The sequence below is a fragment of the Anser anser genome, assembly GCF_964211835.1.
Source record: "Anser anser genome assembly, chromosome: 1".
NCBI classification, from domain to species: domain Eukaryota; kingdom Metazoa; phylum Chordata; class Aves; order Anseriformes; family Anatidae; genus Anser; species Anser anser.
Genome location: NC_139720.1, coordinates 75857606 through 75875648, shown reverse-complemented (window position 1 = coordinate 75875648; position 18043 = coordinate 75857606). Strand labels below are relative to the sequence as shown.

General features: G+C 39.2%; 1 protein-coding gene across 38 annotated transcripts in view; it reads left to right on the top strand.

Annotated features, from left to right (window-relative positions):
* Positions 1 to 18043, top strand: part of PPFIBP1 (PPFIA binding protein 1) — a 110992-nt gene that overhangs the window by 66387 nt on the left and 26562 nt on the right. For 21 of the 38 annotated variants that reach the window (XM_083812792.1, XM_083812801.1, XM_083812823.1 and 18 more), the window contains 8 exons: positions 4296 to 4382; positions 5479 to 5592; positions 6138 to 6269; positions 11250 to 11342; positions 13784 to 13898; positions 15428 to 15460; positions 16832 to 16893; positions 17581 to 17665. In XM_083812792.1, coding sequence (XP_083668918.1) covers positions 4296 to 4382; positions 5479 to 5592; positions 6138 to 6269; positions 11250 to 11342; positions 13784 to 13898; positions 15428 to 15460; positions 16832 to 16893; positions 17581 to 17665 — 721 coding nt within the window. Of the gene's footprint in view, positions 1 to 2254; positions 2401 to 4295; positions 4383 to 5478; positions 5593 to 6137; positions 6270 to 11249; positions 11343 to 13783; positions 13899 to 15427; positions 15461 to 16831; positions 16894 to 17580; positions 17666 to 18043 lie in introns of those variants that run through there. The other 17 variants (XM_083812799.1, XM_083812812.1, XM_083812805.1 and 14 more) reach the window with 4 other exon arrangements.

The following is an 18043-nucleotide window of genomic DNA, read 5'->3' as shown; positions in this document are numbered from 1 at the left end:
TCTCTCTAGAGCAGTGTGGATTTTTACGCTTACATGACTACAGACAAAGCTTGCACATGTGTTTAGCAGATTAGCAATGGATTGATCTTGCAGAGTTTTAAGTGCACTGGGTCTGATTTTATAAGGCATTTTAAGCAAATGCTTAACCTCAAACTTCTGAGAAGCCTCGGTGGCATCGTGACAACTGCTCTTTTGTTTCTAGGATTAAGATTGGTACTGGTAAGCCTGCATTCTCTTCCTATCCAGTGTTTTGCAAATAATCCCTAAATTGAAAACACATGCAAAGTGTGAATGCTTAACTGAAGATAAATTTTCCTGATAAAAAAAGAGCCTTCTTTGGAAAATGGAAAAGCTTGTCTTACACAGCTTGTAAACTATGTTAATCCAGTATTGACTCTGATACGAATTTAGTCCAGAACTACCAGATGCTCCAAATACTCTTGCAGTTGCTGTTGAATCAGATAATTGCTTTTCTTTTCTTCGTATTTTTTAAGCAGAGCCATTGCTGTGCCTGGTGAAATAGTTGCTGGGCTCTGTCCCAGGGGAGGCTGCTCGTCTCTGCATGGGGAGAAACTACCAGGTCTTGCACTCTCCAGCCCTCCTGGTGTTTCTCCATCTCTCAGACTTCCCAGCAGCCCTTTCCTCCATGTTAGGGGCTCTGTCCACCCCATCTTGTAATGTGCTGCTTTCCCATATCCAGGGTTTGGGCATCTTCCCTCTCCATTTATCTCCAGCCTTGCCTTCTGTCGTCATTACCCCATTCTTCTTTTGATGCATTTCATCTCCTCTCTTCCTTTCCGTCCTCTCTGAGAGTAAAATCGTGCCAGGCATCAACTTCGTACCTTTGGGAAAGAGGACAGAGCAGAGGAGAGATGAAGGAATGCATTGCATGGCCATTGCCCAGCAGTCCCTGATCTTTGCACTGCCGCAGGAGGTGCCAGGGCTGCTGCTCAGAGAAACAGATACTGTGGCCGCTCTGTGTTGTCATTTCTCCAACTCTCATCTTTCCCTCTACTGTGACTGAGGACAGTGACTTTGTCTCTTCATAGCTAAAATGTGCTCTGATATTACAAATGTGCTCTGATATTGCAGGTGTTACAGAGAAGTTACAACATTTCAGACAAACAGCAACCTGATGTTGGGTTGTACACAATGCTTTCTGTTTTCATTATACTATAGGAGGTCTGTTTTTAAGCAGATTTTACAAAATACTTATGGTGACTGCCAGTAAAGACATCTTTGTGTTCGGTTTTGTGAGAGAATAGCCTTTACTCCAGTTCTCTTCAAAGTTCTAATCATTTCTTCTGCATTTCTATTGGCAATGTGCAGCTATGGCCTGAATACTCCAAGTGCTTCTATTTTAAAACCAAGAACAACATGCTAAACAAAAAAGTTTTTTTTTTTTTGAGAAATGTGAACAGAGTTTAACAACAAAGGTGTCTTAGCAAGATGTTGTGCCCAATGACTTAACATTCTGCTTTAACACCTCATCAGTTTTCACAGCATGGTAAAGACATTTTCATTGTAATGTGAAACCAGTGCTTGCTTACCTTTTCACACAGTCTTTGGTTTTAGTTAATTTGTGTCTGGTTGCACTGGCTAGAAGTAGCAAGAGGTTCAGTGGTTAGGGCACTGGTGTGTTGTTTGGGAGGCAGGGAATTGAGTCTTGCGCTCTGATGAGGATGTTTGTGTGAGCCCCAGCAGGACGGAGGGCACCTTTGCACATCAGCTGCCTTTTTGTAAAGGGGAATGAATATCCCTTTCTGACATCAGAGACACATGCTGTGTTGATAAATGTGTTTTGTATTACAAAATGTAGATACTGTATTTGTGGAGGCTTGGTAAGAGCCTGAGAGATACTGGAGGACTTTACCTGAGGAATAGAGCTACAGAATAACAAAAATATGAGGGAAAAAAAAAATTTTAATGTGCATACAAGTGAAGTCACAGGATTTAAAGCATAATGTCCTAGCTGAGCAGCTAGTGAGTTCATTTTGGAAGCTCTTTGACTTGTTTCATCTTAATTTGAACTGTTACGAAACTGAAGATCTCAATTGGAAATCCTATGGCATGAGCTAAATTCTGTTAGAGGTCAGGATAAAAACAGGGAAAACTAAGAAGCATAGAGTACTTCTGCTGTGGTTTAGTTTCTGGATGGTCAGAAAGACCGGTAGTTTATTGCTAAATAATTCAGATACAGAGTATCATTATGTTATGAGTTATTGGTACAAATTACTAGGGAACATCCTTTCTTTGTATGCTGTAGCTCTCAGGATTTCAGGGGAGATGCTATGGTCATCTTGTGAAAGTTACACATGGATGCTTGAGAGACATGTTTGCTGCTGCACGGTGATATAAAAGCTGCCTGACACAGCCTCGTTTCCTGAGGACATTGCTAAGGTGAGCTCAGATGCTTTGTGCCTCCTCCTGTTTGCTTTGCACCCAGTCTTTAACTGGTGCTGGTGAGCATTTTGTTCTTCCAGTTTCAAACAAAGGAGTTTTTCCCACCACCCAGACTGAAACACAAAACATAGAAAAGGTGGTTTTGCCAGGAGGTCTCCTGATGCATGCTCCGCAATGCGGGGAGACAAACTGCTTGGAATGGACACTTGGAGCAGAAGCCTGAGGCCTGCTGCTCGTACGCTGAGGTGGCCTCTCTTGGCAGGCTGGTGCTGCAGCCTCACTGGGGCACCACAGTCCCTGGCCTGTTTTCTCTTCATCACATGTTGAGAGGGAAAACAAGGCCCCTTGAAGTCTGTGGGAGTCTCAGTGCTGAGCACGATGGATTTCAGGACAGCTTCTCAGACTCCTCTAAGGGATTCATGCAATGATGGGAACAAGAATTTCTTTCCTGATCTGAGTATAGCATTCAGCACAAAGTACTTTGAGACTGCTTTGAATATGGATAAAGGAGAATCCTTCTCCCTGCTCAAGAGCATTGAAGTTATTGTGAAGAAAGTTGCTGATTCCTCTGGACTCTGATGGCATTAGCATGTATTTTTGTTTCTCCTTCGCCTCAGGCAGCTTTATAAAGAGATGTGTTTAGAGTGCAGACATTCACCCATACCAAGTAAAATGTGCCTGATATAAAAGGACGTCTCTTACTGCATGTTTAAAAAAAAAATCATTTGACTTGCAGGAAGCATAATGCACATTTGGTGGATTGTAAGTTGATTCTTCTTTTCATTTTGTGAGTGTCTCAGGGTATTTGTCTCTCTGCAAGTGTAGTTTCGCATGGTACACCACTGAGCACGAATTTTGTTAACAAATTCTGAGTGTGCAGTAAGTGAATTCCCCAGAACTGGGTCACCAGAAGGTTCTTCCCTTCTCATCTTTAAGCTCCCGAACAACTCTTGTTCTGAACTGTGGTCATGTATCCTCCGTTGATGGTTTATTTGATTTGTAACCCTTTGGGGACTGGGAAATACTTCAAATCTGTTCTTTAACAGAGCAGACTAATAGTACTCTTTAAGTGTGTTGATAACACTGACATGTAAAAGTTGTCCTTCTTAAAGGCAGAATCATGAGCTGAAACTCAGACCCGTGTACATTTTGGTTGTGTTAATATTGTGATAAGTTTTTAGCTTCTGTGTTTTTACTGATTATTTGCCATCTTAAAAAAAAAAAAAAAGTTTGATTTGCTCTCTGCCTACTAGTTCAGTGAAGAAAATTTTTTGTTTTTTGATTTTGTTGTTTGATTGTTTTTGATTTTGTTTTGAGTTAACAAAAGATAATTTTGTCTTGATAAATTCCATTAAAGTATTAATAGTAAGGCTTCTGAGACATTTTTATGTGGCTCAGTGATTTGAAGCCTGTGGCTTTACAGACCTTTGATAGTCCACAGACTACAAAAAACAAGGATATTGACAGCAGACTTAAACTCTCCATATATTAATGTTCCACTTGAAAATTGTAAGGGTCCACAGATGAGAAAAGGTTAAAGGTCGTTATTACAACATAGTTGCTTATCATTCTTTTCTGTGTTAGTGTTACTGTTAAGTGTTTGGCATTGCAAATTATCTGTGGCTGTCACTTGAAGCTGATGAATTTTACTACATGGAAAACTATGGTTGTTGGAACCTGGGATGATGGTAATCAGTATAACCCTTTCGACTTAAATTTACCCTGCCAGTGGGGTATGTCTGGCTCATAATACTGTATTTTAAATGTCCTTATTGCAATGCTAAGGGTTACAGTATTAGATTAGTTTCTGGCATGGAATGATTTGAAAGCGGTACTGAAGAATGATACTTATCATAAGATAGCTTACAATATAAATTTGCTGTCTTTTTCAGACTAATGGACACATATCTGGGAGTGGAGATGTATATCAAGAAAGGCTGGCTCGTCTAGAAAATGATAAGGAATCTCTTGTTCTGCAAGTGAGTCATCACCTAAATTATTTTTTTCTGCCCTTGCACTTGTAACACTTTTTTGTATTATGCAATTAAACCTCCGAGGATTTATTTCCAGTTATATTGTCTTGAACAGTGGATGGAGGGCTTGCTGATACGTGAGAGTTAACCCAGATTTAGGTGTGAATTTAGATTGCAGTAAAAATCTAAATGCCTTACTTTCTTTGTATCTGATCTCTTTTTGAATCTTGTTAGCTGAGCAGATCTGCAAAGCCACCATCTTACATTCATATGTATCTGTAAAATCACCTTTTATTTTTAACTGTTTGCATGCTGTTTGTGTCAGGTGACATGTCTTGTCTTGCCTTGTTCTCATGCAAGGTGACAAGAGCTGCAGGACTGGCCGATGGGCAGGAGGAGGCGAGCAGCTCCTTGGAGGTTCTGCTCTCCTGCTGCCAGGCTGCACTGTGCTGGGACCATGGATCTCCTCCAAGCTCAACCCTGGGCACCCTGACCAGCTGGGTTACTCCTGCCATCAGAGTTGGGACTACATGGCACCCCTCTGACTGCACTGGCATGCTGCAGTCTCCTGACATGGACCTGGCCTGAGGGCTGCCCATGGTAGCATCAAGCTCTGCTCCAGTCAGCTTGTCTTGCTACCCAATGGTGCTGCAGATTTCCTCAAAAGAGTCTGTTTAAAACAAAACCTTTATTCAGAAGAGGCGTGAAAAGAAGAAGCCGTACATTATCGTACACTGTGTGCAATCACTTGAAAAGCAGAATAACTGGCTGTTTGGTTGTTAAGTCAGGAGTAACAGGCAAAGACATAATTGTCATAAAATGCAGCAGCCACCCTTTGTAGGACAAGTCAGGAGAGGAGATACAGAATTGCAAAGTGTCTGCCAGAAGATTGGCTGAAATTCCCTTAAGTGTGAGAGGAAAGCCCTCCCATCAGGTTTGCTGTGCACTGTGCTCACTGCAGAACTCTTCTGCACCATCTCCTCCCATGGTCCCATTTCATCTGTAGCCCAGCTGGTGCTGTTACTCACATACAGTTTTTCAGGTGACACATACTGTATGGGTGTGAGGTACTTATATGCATCCCTTTATCTCCTCTGTGCAGGTAAGTGTGCTTACGGATCAGGTGGAGGCCCAGGGAGAAAAGATTCGGGATCTGGAGTTCTGTCTGGAGGAACACAGGGAGAAGCTGAATGCCACGGAAGAGATGCTGCAGCAGGTATTTCACAGTCACTTTTCTGTCTTGCTGTCTTTGTTCCCTCTTAATAAACTGCATTTTGCTTCCATGAGAGCAGTGTTCAAGGTGTTGTATCCCTTGATGTCACTTAGGTAAGTGATAATTTTCTACTGTATTTGCTTTAAAGTCTTTGTACTTAGTAATGTCAGTGTTGCTTTACACTGTAGGAATCCAGTCCTGCTCTCCTTTGAGCATTTCCCCATTGAACTTCAAAGAGACTTGAATAAAAGCCTCTGGCAGGATGGGTGGATTCCCCTCAAAGCTCCTTGCTGCCCAGGGCAACTGTGATGACAGACAAGCTTTTTTCTCAGCCTGACAGCCAACCTGTGATAATGCCCCCATGATCTCAGCTGCATCCTAGCTGCCCGGGTCTGTCAGGCGGTTAATTGCTGTGTCCAGTGCTTCAGAGAGTACAAGGAGTATGATGGTTTGTTCCCTGAAAGAGGCCTTTAGCTGTAGAAATAAATTAATGATTTCTTCCTCTTCAGATGAATAATTCTGATTTGTTCCTCTTTATTTTGAATCAGGAACTTTTGAGCAGAACATCCCTTGAAACTCAGAAGCTGGATCTTATGGCAGAGATATCCAATCTGAAGTTAAAACTTACATCTGTAGAGAAGGATAGATTGGACTATGAGGATAGATTCAGAGACACAGAGGTGAGTAAAAACCAACAGAATAAATTGTGAAAGTCATGTGTGTGGTTTCACATTATCTGAAAATTTGGGAAACATCTGGGAATGTTCCTTTTCTTTTCTTTCCTTTTCTTTTTTTTTTTTTTTTTTTCTCCAGACAAGGAAGGAATTCATCTTCAAGTTTAAAACATTTTTCTCTTAAAATAAAAACAGTGTCCCCTTTGCTTTGGTAAATTCTAGTTTGACAAAGAAAGATTTTCAAAAACAGTTTTTGATTCTTTCCATCAGCCTTTAGGCAGGTGGCATTTAGGTTTCAGTAAGAGAGAATGAGGTGGCTCTGTGATGGCTTTTTGAAGTCTCACTTCAAACTTCAGCTCCACAGAAGGGGGCTGCAGGTAGGCAAACCCATTTTTTTTCCCAAAACTCCAAGAATTAGGTTGTGCTTCACTGCAAGGGTGACATACCCTGTGTCAGAAATATCTTGGAGTCTGCTTGGGAAGCAGAAGAAAATTTCCAGTTCTGAGTTCATAAATGATCTGAGACATCTGATGTTCATATTGTGGATGTTCCAAATGTCATTCATTTCTAGAAGGGAAGAATCCATAATGTCATCACAGGAGACAACACTTGACACTTCCACTTCAATCAGTGGACTTTCAACTCCCATTCAGATTCCTATATGTTAGGCAATGAAGTTCAATTCCTTCACCTCTATTGCAAGCAGAAGAGTAAAAGTTAGGCTTGCTTTTACATACTTACTGTCTAAAGTAATCCACAAACCCAAAGAAGTACACCAGATGAAAACCAGTGACTCAAATTATGTTTGGACTTGAAAGGTGGTGATTGTTTATGTAGTGATGGTGGTGTCCATTTCTGCAGTGTAGGACATCAGGCTGCTGCCAAGCCATGGCTCAAATTTGTTTTGAGCCATTACATCCCATTACCTTTTCCTCTAGTGTGATACTAGATCTTATGTGAAGGATGATCGCAGCACTGGCTTAAAAGTGGCTGATTTTGTGGTCCAGGCAAGTGACTTGCAATGTCACAGGTGCCTTGCAATGCCAGGCAGATTGGCAGAGTGAAAGGTGGAGTGAATCAGTGAAGGTGTCCTGATTCTGTAGAAGGTGTGGGGATCACAACATGCACTGCAAATTTGCAAGCTCTGTGCAAGAGGCTTACCTGCGTGGTAGCTATGAACAACTTGCTGTTTGAAATACCTTGAAATAAGCTTTATGTCTTTGATAAAAATACGATAACCTAAATTATGTTTAAAAGGTAATTACTGTATTTGAGGGCCATATAGATTTATTTGCTGGAAGTTTATGCCAGGCCTAATGAACTATTACTAAAACATTCTTCTATACCTTTGAAAACCAGAACAGTATAGTTCAGTGTGACGGAAATTGTTGTTTCAGCACTTTATAGCTACAAAAGGCCTAGATATTGAAAGGGACAATATGTCTAATTTCCATTTAGTTCAGTGGAAAAATACTTGGCTGTAAGATCTCAGCTGTAATTAGATGTAAGAGTCTCAGCCACATGAGATTTCACGTAAAAGCTCTGATCGGTATTTTGGAGGTCGTATTTATTCAGAAGTACTCAATATTATACTCAGTCTTGATTTAATTATATTCCTAAAAAGTTATAGAGAATAATCAGTTTATTTCAGCAGAGTTGATTAAATATTTTAAATATTCTACCCTAAAACACGTTATGGAATTTCCATGCTGTTTTCAAAACAAAAAAATCATACCCAAACTGGGAAAGAAAAATTGCTAATGTTGCTTCTGTTTTTATTTGGAGAAAAGAACATGGAAAGGAAAAAAAATGTTAACATTGTTGACATCTGAAACCAACTTTTGTGCAGCTGCTGTCTCCTACAGAGTTACCATTCATACTAAACCTTCGTATTATCCAGTTTTTAATTATGTCTTATTGCAACTTCCCCTTCTAGCTTGGTTGGTTTCTCATATTCACCATTCTTTCTCTAAAATGATGCTTCACTAGATCTGTAAGCTTTTTTTCCTTTGTGCTCTAGGAGTTTCCTGTCTAGATGCTCGCAAATACAGAGCTTTTTCAAAGCTAATTGTATAATTAATAGAGGTTTATAATTGATCTGTTCTTTAAACCATTCCAGTCTTTCCACTTTCTCAGCAGACACCAGGATTATTTGCCTTAAGGAGCATGGGTGGCCTGAGCTGGGCTGGGTTTATGTAAGAAAATATCATACTAGGGAGTTTATTTAGGGAGGAGTCCATAACCAGACATGGTCTTTGAAGCAGCAGCCAGAGGTTAAACTGGCTCACTCGTGGGGAATTCTTCGTAACTTAAACACCACCAGGCTCCTTTGGGCAGATGAATTTCTCAGTGGAGCAAAACCATGAATGTAGTTTGCATTTCCAGTACCAATAAGGAAACCTCTGACCCTCAAAGCTTAAAGTTGTCATTGCTTTTTTGTGCCTCTCTGGCCCTACAATCAAGAGCACAAGTAATATAAGCAGGGAAGGAAAAGGTTTTAGGAAATAGGGGTTTGTATGTCCCAGCCTCATCAGCTCCATTAGTGGATCTGTGCAAGGAAGAGCTGTTGGGTGTTTGCATGGAGGGACCTGACTCTGTATCAGAAGAGGACCATTTAATTGCTCTTTACCATTTTCCGTGTTTTTAAGTAATGCAGTAGCAGGGGAGGCAGAGCTCTCAGGGTCTTTTCTTTTTCCTCTGCTTATTTATACAAGGTCTGACCCACCTCTTCTGTACTGATGAGAATCTCTCTGTGGAGCCTGGTCTGTGTTTAATGTGCTTCTCTGCCTCACAAAGCTGAGAAAGAATGGGATTTACAATTACTGTGTTGTAGATAACTTAAGACATGAGAGACATCTCTTGTTGCAATTGCAGGAGAGTAATTGAAAATACTTTTAGTGCAAAGCATGCTGTTAGGTCTCCTCTTTATTTCTATCTAGCCCTTAAGCAAATTGTACTGTCTTTTTGATGACCAGTTACCAGCAGTAAAGGACCCATTACACATGAGGCCCTTAACAGGTTAAACAGAGAAATTTGGTTTCCATTCCAATATCTTACACTCTTGGTTGTGTAATAATACTGTTTCCTGTTATATTTTATGTGCATCTTGACACTTCCATCAATATGGGTTGCGCTAACTTTTTTCACAAAAGGAGAATAATTTTTTTCATTGATTTTTGCCTCATAGCAGCCTTTTGAATATTGATAACTGGTTTCCTTCTCCTCCGGTGTTTTAAAATACATGTAGTTCAAGTGATAAATATGTAGGCAACAACTTCAGCGGAAAGACAGGAGGAGGACTGGCTGCAGGAGACAAAAGCCCAAAACAAATCCATTGTCATAGCTTCAAAGCTAACTCTTGGACTTGCGGATGTAAATTTGTTAGAGGTCCTTAATACTTGGCATTGGTGAAGAAAAGTTCAATTAATAATGACATCCATGTGTAGTTATACTTCAGAGTGATGTGCTTTGTAAAGGTCACACACTGCAAAATCAGTGAGGAATTGCAGGTGTATCCAAATCAGAGCTGTACATTAGCAGCAGTAATAGTTATTACCATCATCAAAATGTTCGGTGTTTTCCATGTTCTGGTAATTGAGCTTGGATCTTGCTAAAGAAATACAGATGCTGCTCTGTCGCCATCAGATTCATCAAGCACATAAAACGATAACCAGGGGTTTGCAAGCTGAGAAAATGTGGAATGGAGCTGGAAGGCAGGTGTTATGAGGGACCCATGAATACTCTCCAAATGTCAGCCTCTGGCTTGTTCCGGTGCTCGCAGATGTTAGCTCAATGTACAGCACCACTTTACATGGATAGGATTTGCCTTTCTGTGTAGGACGACAAGCAAACCTAAGTACCACACCACCATCTTGGTAGTGTAAAAGCCATTAAGCTGCAGTTTTGAGTCCTCTTCTGTTTTCTAGGGTGCCCAAAGAGCTTATCTTCTCTTTCGGTGCGTTCCCTAGTGATAGGGCATTATAGTAGCTACTCAGGAAAGGCCTTTTTTTTTTTTTTTTAATGTAAAGCACGCAAATGTAACAGTTTTCTGGTGTATGTTCATAAACTAAAGGTCAGTGAGTTATATGTGAAGTAGAAGCTCGCTGGACGTCTTTAAGCTGTGTGAAAGCCGCAGCTTTCTGGTAATGTGCTCCCCTTCTGAACAGGGAGATAATTTTCCCCATAAACTGTGGTTCCTCGTCTCATATGGGGGGACACTGTCCTGGCCGTCGCACAGGCTTCTGACAGGTCTGGAGCTGGCTGCTTAACATCCCATTTCTTGATCTGGAGGATGGGGAAGTTTGGAGAATGTGTCCCAGCAAGGTGCAAGGCACTCTAACTCCGGGTTCATTTAACTAATACAGGAAGGGATCTGTGGTGCTGCTGGCACTTGGGTTGAACATCCAGACCTGGAAGGTCTCTCCAGGAGGATGCCCAGGAGGTTGAACTGTTCTCCTGAAGAGCTCAGGTGCAAGTCAGTGGTGTCTCTGAGTTTCTTCTAAACCAGGTTGAACTTGCAAAGTTCAATAGTGGCACCATTGATGCTTAACCAAATGTGCTTTGGTGCTTAGAGAAACAAGTGATGGTGCTTTTATTCAGTGTGTGGAAGGTCTTGTTTGAGTGACAGAAATGTGGATTCCCATTGTAATCTCTTCATATTTTTAAAAGGCAGTTGAGTAGCTGGATGGGCAGGAGTCCTTTCTTTATCCCAAGCTCAGGTAACACAACTTCAATTTATTTCTTTCGTTTTCCTCTGCTCAATTGTATTCAGTGCAGTAATGCAGAAACTGAGAAATAAGGTCCCTGAATATCCAGAAAGTTCTGAATTCCTTGACTTAACTATGAATTTGGGTGATGTGTTTGTGTGTATAGAGTTCCTTTTATTGCTGCTGAGTTTTTATGGTCCCACCAAGGCGTGCCTGGTCAACTATGACTCTGTTCACTGTTTTTTTTTTTTTTTTGCTTTTGTTTCTGTTTTTCCCTCAGGATTTGATCCAGGAAATAAATGAATTGCGATTGAGAGTGGGAGAGATGGACAATGAAAGACTCCAGTATGAGAAGAAGCTTAAAACAACCAAAGTAAGTGAAACTGAGGGAAAGAAACAGCAATAGGCACAATTCACGGGTTTTAGAACTTTTCTCCCCACTCCTTGCCTGCACCCTGAAAAATCCTGAACACGCTCAGGGGTTCCATGATGCTCGCTTAACAACTAGAACAAAGCCCAGAAAGGGGTTATTTCTGAAATTTTATGTTGTGGTTTTCAGATCCAGGCATTGCTTTTTAAGAAGGATAACTCACCATGCAGCTGGTCATTAACAGTAAATCATAGAATATCCAAGTTGGAAGGGACCCACAAGGTTCATAGAGTCCAACTCCTGGGTCCCCAAGGGACCACCAAAAAAAAAAAAATCAGATTATATATTACTTGTTTAGACCCTTCTTTCATGCATGTGTCAAGAAACACCAGTTGCAGCACATAAGATGTGTCATGGGTGAGACCAAAGCTGAGCATTTATTTTCTCCTAAATGCGCTGAAAATCAGCTACTTCTTAAGAGAAAGTATTCCCCTAAGTAATTCTAGCAGTCTGTTTCTGTAAGTGTCTGACTTCTCTTTGCCATTTAGCTTGTCTCTTTTCTATCTTTAGTTTTCTCTCACTCCTCTATCTCTGTTACCAGTCTTTAATGGCCAAACTTTCTAGCATGAAAATCAAAGTGGGTCAGATGCAGTATGAAAAGCAGCGGATGGAGCAAAAATGCCAGATGCTAAAGGTGTAGTAGTTTCTGGGTAACATTTGGCCTGTTTTGAATTCTTCATGTTCCACCGTTTTACAGTTTGTCTTGCATTGTGTTGTTGTGCTTTGTTCTTCATTAATTCTTGTGTGTTGATATGCAGTGCTTCCTTTCTCATTAGATCAGAAAGCTCTTTATGTAGATAGACATTACAAATACCTTTTATATTGGATGGGAGGGGATTTTAGTGTATAAACTTTGCATAAGGTATTCATAATTGCATTAGGCTTGAGTTCATTTTTGTTCCAAGGGAAGACTGCCTCTTTTGTAGTTTACATCCATTACTCAAATGGAATTTTTCTCACCTTTTTAGAGAATGTTTATTCATGAAAACTAGCTAGAGAGCAGTGATTCTTTCACACTGTCCCCTCTCCCAAGTGTAAGTTTACGTGTCATGTTTCTAATTCAGGGGAGAACATGCACAACATCAAAACCCACATCCAACTCTAGTTGTCCATGGGTTTAACAGCTTCTCATGTGACCAAGAAAGGGTCTTGTTTTGGAGAAGCATGGCTCTTACACTGTCAGAATTCCATCAAAATCAGTACCAACTTGGAGCACTGGAGGATTGTATTATCAGGTCCCTGTTCTGGAAGAGGCTTTGATTTCTTCACAATTTCAAGATAGAAATGATGCTTCAGAGCAAAAACAGAACAGAATTTCAGGAAATGTCTGGGCCATAGTATGGGGGCACAGGTATCATTTCTGTGCATATTTGCCATAGATCCTTTGAGGGAAGCTCAGGAAAACATTTAAGCCATAGTATTCTAGTTTGGTTTATTTCCTTAAGTATTTAACACTTCAGTTAGAAGCTATAAATGCCAAAATTAGGGGTCTTGCCTTGTTTTGTTTACAAACTGAACAAATTAAATTTTTAGTGTTGGGTACATTTGTACTGAGGGTCCTGTCTTGATGATGATGTTGCACAAGATATTCTTGGACATCAAAGAAATATCTTATTAAACTGCATAGGATTTGACTCAAATTTTAAAACTTAAATGCATGGATCTGTGCCAATCAGTTGCTGGTGCAGATGGCTAGATCTAAGTTATAATTTGACAGCATTTATCAAATACACCCCAACTCCCCCAAACACCATCTGTCTTGTTCCCATGAATCTCAACTCTAAGTTTCCTTTCCTAATACTTGATCAGCAAACCTGAAGTATGGTAGAGGTACCATGTTTTTGTCTGAACTGCTTTTCAGTATCTCTTTATGTGTTTAATGGTGTTGTGATCAATTTTTCGTTCATAGAAGCAGTGATTATTTCTGAAACTGTCCTCAGCCTGTTGTAAGCACAGTTCTGTAACTATCCTGCTTTGAACATGCAAAATGCTCTATAAATATAAAAATAAATGTTTGCATATTTTAGCATTCAGACTTATCACCTGCAATTTTTCTATCAGTGCAAGGCTAAATAAAAAAGAAAACTGCTTTTTGCTTTACTTTCTTTTTTAATTTAGATGTAAAATCTCTTTTCAAATTATACATAAGACTGATGCTTTTGTCTGTAAGTCTCCTGGTTTTGCCCCCTTCAGGACTCAATAATCTGTTGCAATGCTCAGTGGCAGAGTTTGATGGGTCTCCCTTTACCCAGTGTAAATGTCAGGGGGCGCTTGGTCACTTTCACCGGCTGAGGACCTGTCCGCTGTGCTTCATAGAAGTGAATTTTGAAAGCACCTCAGATGTGTATGGAAACTGTCACTGGGTGATTCTGTGTCTGTTACAGGATGAACTAGCAGCTTTGAAAGAGAAACTGGAGCAGAAGGAAGCTGAGGTAAAAAGATTACAAGAAAAATTGGTTTGCAAGCTGAAAGGAGAAGGAATTGAAATACTGGACAGAGGTAAGACCAAGGGAGGCTTTCTTAGGACTGTGTAGAGGCACCTGTCTTCCTCAGTCACTTTATCTGAGGTAGTACTTCTGTGAGTGGTTGAACCGAAATAACAGATAAAAACAATTTTCATGCTCTTTCTGCCTTTGGGTTTACTGCTTTTACCATATTTAGTGGCTATTCACAATGCAACTGCTGAACCTACCATCAGAATAGGTTCTGGATCAACATAAACTACTTTTGGTAATCCATAGTTCTTCATATGGCTTGTATGGTGTCTGAAAAGATTCAGTTTATTTTGGCAAAGAAATCCCTAAACTAATTTCAGCTAGGTCCCCAAAAACGTTATACTGAGAAGTTCCCTTCTCAATGTATCCCTCAAAGTGTAGGTATCTGTGCTGGGCTTTGCTTATATACCTCTTACTATTAAGGAGGGGAAAAAGCCATAATGCAAACCAAAGTATGATGTGCAAATCTTCAGTGTGTCCCCAGCCCTAAATAGGTGAAATTGAGGATTTGTTTTGGTTTTATGCACTGGTTAATTCTAAATCCTAATTAAACTTGAATTCACACAGAAATGTTACGTGTCAGATACTTTTAGTTGCTTTCAAAGAAAAAATAAAATTAATATTTATTTGGGAGAAATTTAGATTTGGGAACTTCATTTAAAAATAGAAAATTTACTTTAAAGCCTCAAAAAATTTTCCACGGGCTTGCTGAAATTTCACTTCTGAATGTATCTCCTTGGTAGTTATCACAGATTTTAAAATTGTGCTTTTAAAGTATGCTTTTTAGAAGGCCACAAGAGGTTAATTAGTGTCTTCCCCTAACCTGAGGCAGAAACAGCTGTGTGTAGATGTCAAATTTTATTTAATAAAATTATCTGATTGTAAAACTACTGGATAAAAGCACTGAAAGTGACCACATCAAAATGTGATTTCTTTCAAAACATTTAAATGTGGAAAAAGGTCTGGCTTTATTGCATTTATTACTACCTAAATGGCGCTTTTCTTCCCTGGGGGCTGCTTTATACATTGAACTGCTATTATCCCTCAGTTCTCACCTTTAGTTTAGTTCTCAGTATAGCTCAGCAGGGGATCTTCTTCCCCAGTAAACTATGTTTTTTCTGCCTCAGAACAATACTATATAATAATGCAGATAACACCGGTTATCAGCCCCATTACATGAATTGTGCTTTTTGAACACACATTTATACATTATCACCTAGCTGGCTTTTGGATAATGCTAGCTTAAGAGTAAGCTACTGGCATAAGCCTTTTCTGAGACCTTATAAGTGAAAACCTATAGTAAAATAAACAAATAAATCCTTGAGATAGGTAAATATGGATGAGAGCAGTGAGACTGTTTGAGTCATTAGGAACATCAGCAATGGGGGAGTGCAGGATGAAATTTTGAACTGCTTGCTTCTGCAATAGTATGTGATGAATAGTTTGCTCATTTAAGTAGCAATATTTTGTTAAAAATTATTTAATGTTATAACCTTCATGCTAATTTCAAATCCAATGGACTTTCCTGCACAGATGAAAATTGTAAAAAGAAGCTGAAAGATAAAAGTAAGGTTTCTAGTGTCTTTCCACAAGCATTTGTATTTCAGAAATGCTTTCCGGAAGAGCTTTCTGCATGTATATATAAAACTGGTTTAACGCACACTGTTAGGTTGCATCATCTATAACCCTTAGTTGCACTTAAGGTAAATTTTGAGAATAAAGATGGATATATCAAACTTGAAATACGTTTTCTGAAAAAAAAGCTAATAGACAAAGATTTAGTCTCATTGAGACACAAAATTTCACTTGAAAGCAGAGTGCATAGATTTTTCTCCATAAAATGTACCCGCAAATAAAACAGTTGCCTGTCAGTGAAATGAAGTTACAATCCAGTAGGCCAGATTTTCTATTAGCATAACTCAGTGAAAATTTCTGGAGCTGTATCAGTTACAGTTTTACCCAATATGTCTAAATGTCTCTTATCTAGAAAGCCAGCCAGGCAGCTTGTTTTGTTCTTGCTTTAAGGAGGAAAACGATCTTCCCACTGCGTTTTTTTTTCCAAAAGGGTTTTAGGAAGTTAAAATAAATGTTTTCTTGCATGTGAATTTGGCTACCTCCCTATGATTGTAAAGAAATTTAAAGTTTACTTCATTTATGCAAAGTAGATTTTTAGCAACATTTGAGATTATTTCCATTCTTCTTACATTTATGTAGTCCAGAACACCTCCAAAATCAAACCTCATAGACTGTTAGAACATGTTTACGTGTATTTCTATTACTTTGTAAATAAGGATTATAGATGAAGTGCAGAACTATGATCTCTGTATTAGGGACCTTTTCCAAGTCTGAAATACAGTATGTATTCTAGCATGACTGCTTGTCACAGCAAATACTTGCATCATTCCATTGTGCTGGCCTCGTTTCTACATCCATACTGAATTATAACTAAACACTACTGCACAATGCTTTCTTCATCATGTCCATTAATCCTATTGCTTTGTATAGCGGGTTTTTGAAATGCAATTTGGGGTTTTTGTTGACTGTAGTAATGAGGATGTGTTTTTATTGCACTCCAGTAGTAATATTTTGTATTTTGGACCTTTTGTTTTTGCAATTATTTGATTATATAAGGGACAGAGATAGTGATATTCAAGCAGTAGTTTTACTCATGACTCAGTTTTCCTGAAGTTGAGGGGGTGGATAATTTTGTGAATTTGGTCATTTCCTTGATTTAAAAAAAAGTTAGAAAAAAGGTTTTGTAGAAAATGGGTCTGTATATTTCCATCTAACATAGAATTTAAGTGGCTTGTGTTTTGTCTTTTAATTTGTAAATTTACCTTCAGATACTACTGAGTCAATTGTAGGGTATTTTTGTTTTCCTTATTTCATTACACTGTCTTACTTAACTTGACTTAGGTAACTGTATTGTGTTTTTAGACATAGAGGTACAGAAAATGAAGAAGGCGGTAGAATCTCTTATGGCAGCAAATGAAGAGAAGGTAGCAAAGTCATTTTTTTTCTATAATCATTCATCAGAGTGAGTTAAATCTCTTAAGAAAATCTGCATACATGTCACAATTCAATACAAAATCAAATTTGTAAGAATCAAGTATTCACTATAGTCAGAAGCACTGCTGTGCCTTTTAAGTGGATAAAGCTGGGCATTTATGAGCTCTGTCCCATGTCCTTACGAATCAGTGTCATTAAATTCAATGGGACTGCATTCTATACCATGTTTTGAAATGTGAAGAGCTCCAACAGAAGTCCCAGGAGATAACACAGGCCACATTTCCAAAGGACATTCTGTAAAGTATGGATTGTTTTCTTGTATGGTTTTGCATGTTTACATGCATGTGCATTTTATAGGATGTTTTCTTTTGATCACCTGAGCCCTAAATCTTTTGATTACTGCTTCCTTTGTAAATGACACATGCATTATACTTGACCTTTGACTTAAAGAGGGAGCTGAAATCCAGTTTCAAGGCTGGGACAATTCTGTTGATTAACCAGATAATAGCTTTAGCCAAATACAAGTATTTAATATTTCAAAGCCTCACAGAGTTCTGGGTCCTGTCCCATCCATACTTCTAGTCTCACAGCCAATTAAGTTGAATAATATTTATTCATATTTATTATTTTTTATTTACTAAAGGAAAAAACTCAATCACAATTTTCCTTAATTTAAGGATCGGAAGATAGAAGAGCTTCGACAGTCTCTGAATAGGTACAAGAAAGTTCAAGACATGGTGATACTGGCTCAAGGTAAAAAAGGTATTGTACAGTTCAAGAAGTTTTAAACTCTGTTCCCATTTAAACTGTAGGTGCATTGTGATAGTGTTACATTGACGCTTAGACTTACTATCTTTGGAGGTATCTCTTAAGTATGGTAAAATAGTATACCAGAGCAAACTGGTAAATTTCCTTTTCTGTCTGTGCTGCTGCACATTTGAGTGCATCTGGTAGCAGTAACTACTGTTGTCAGTTGCTTATTTCCACAGTGTAAAGTTAGCTTGAATGTGATGGGTTCTCACATTCTTTCCATTGCCTCTTGAAATGCCTTTCTTGGTTAGGTACTACATTAACTGCTAAATATCCATTCCCTTCACTTGCAAGTGTTCCTTGGGAGGGGTTGGAAGCTGAGACGAGCAG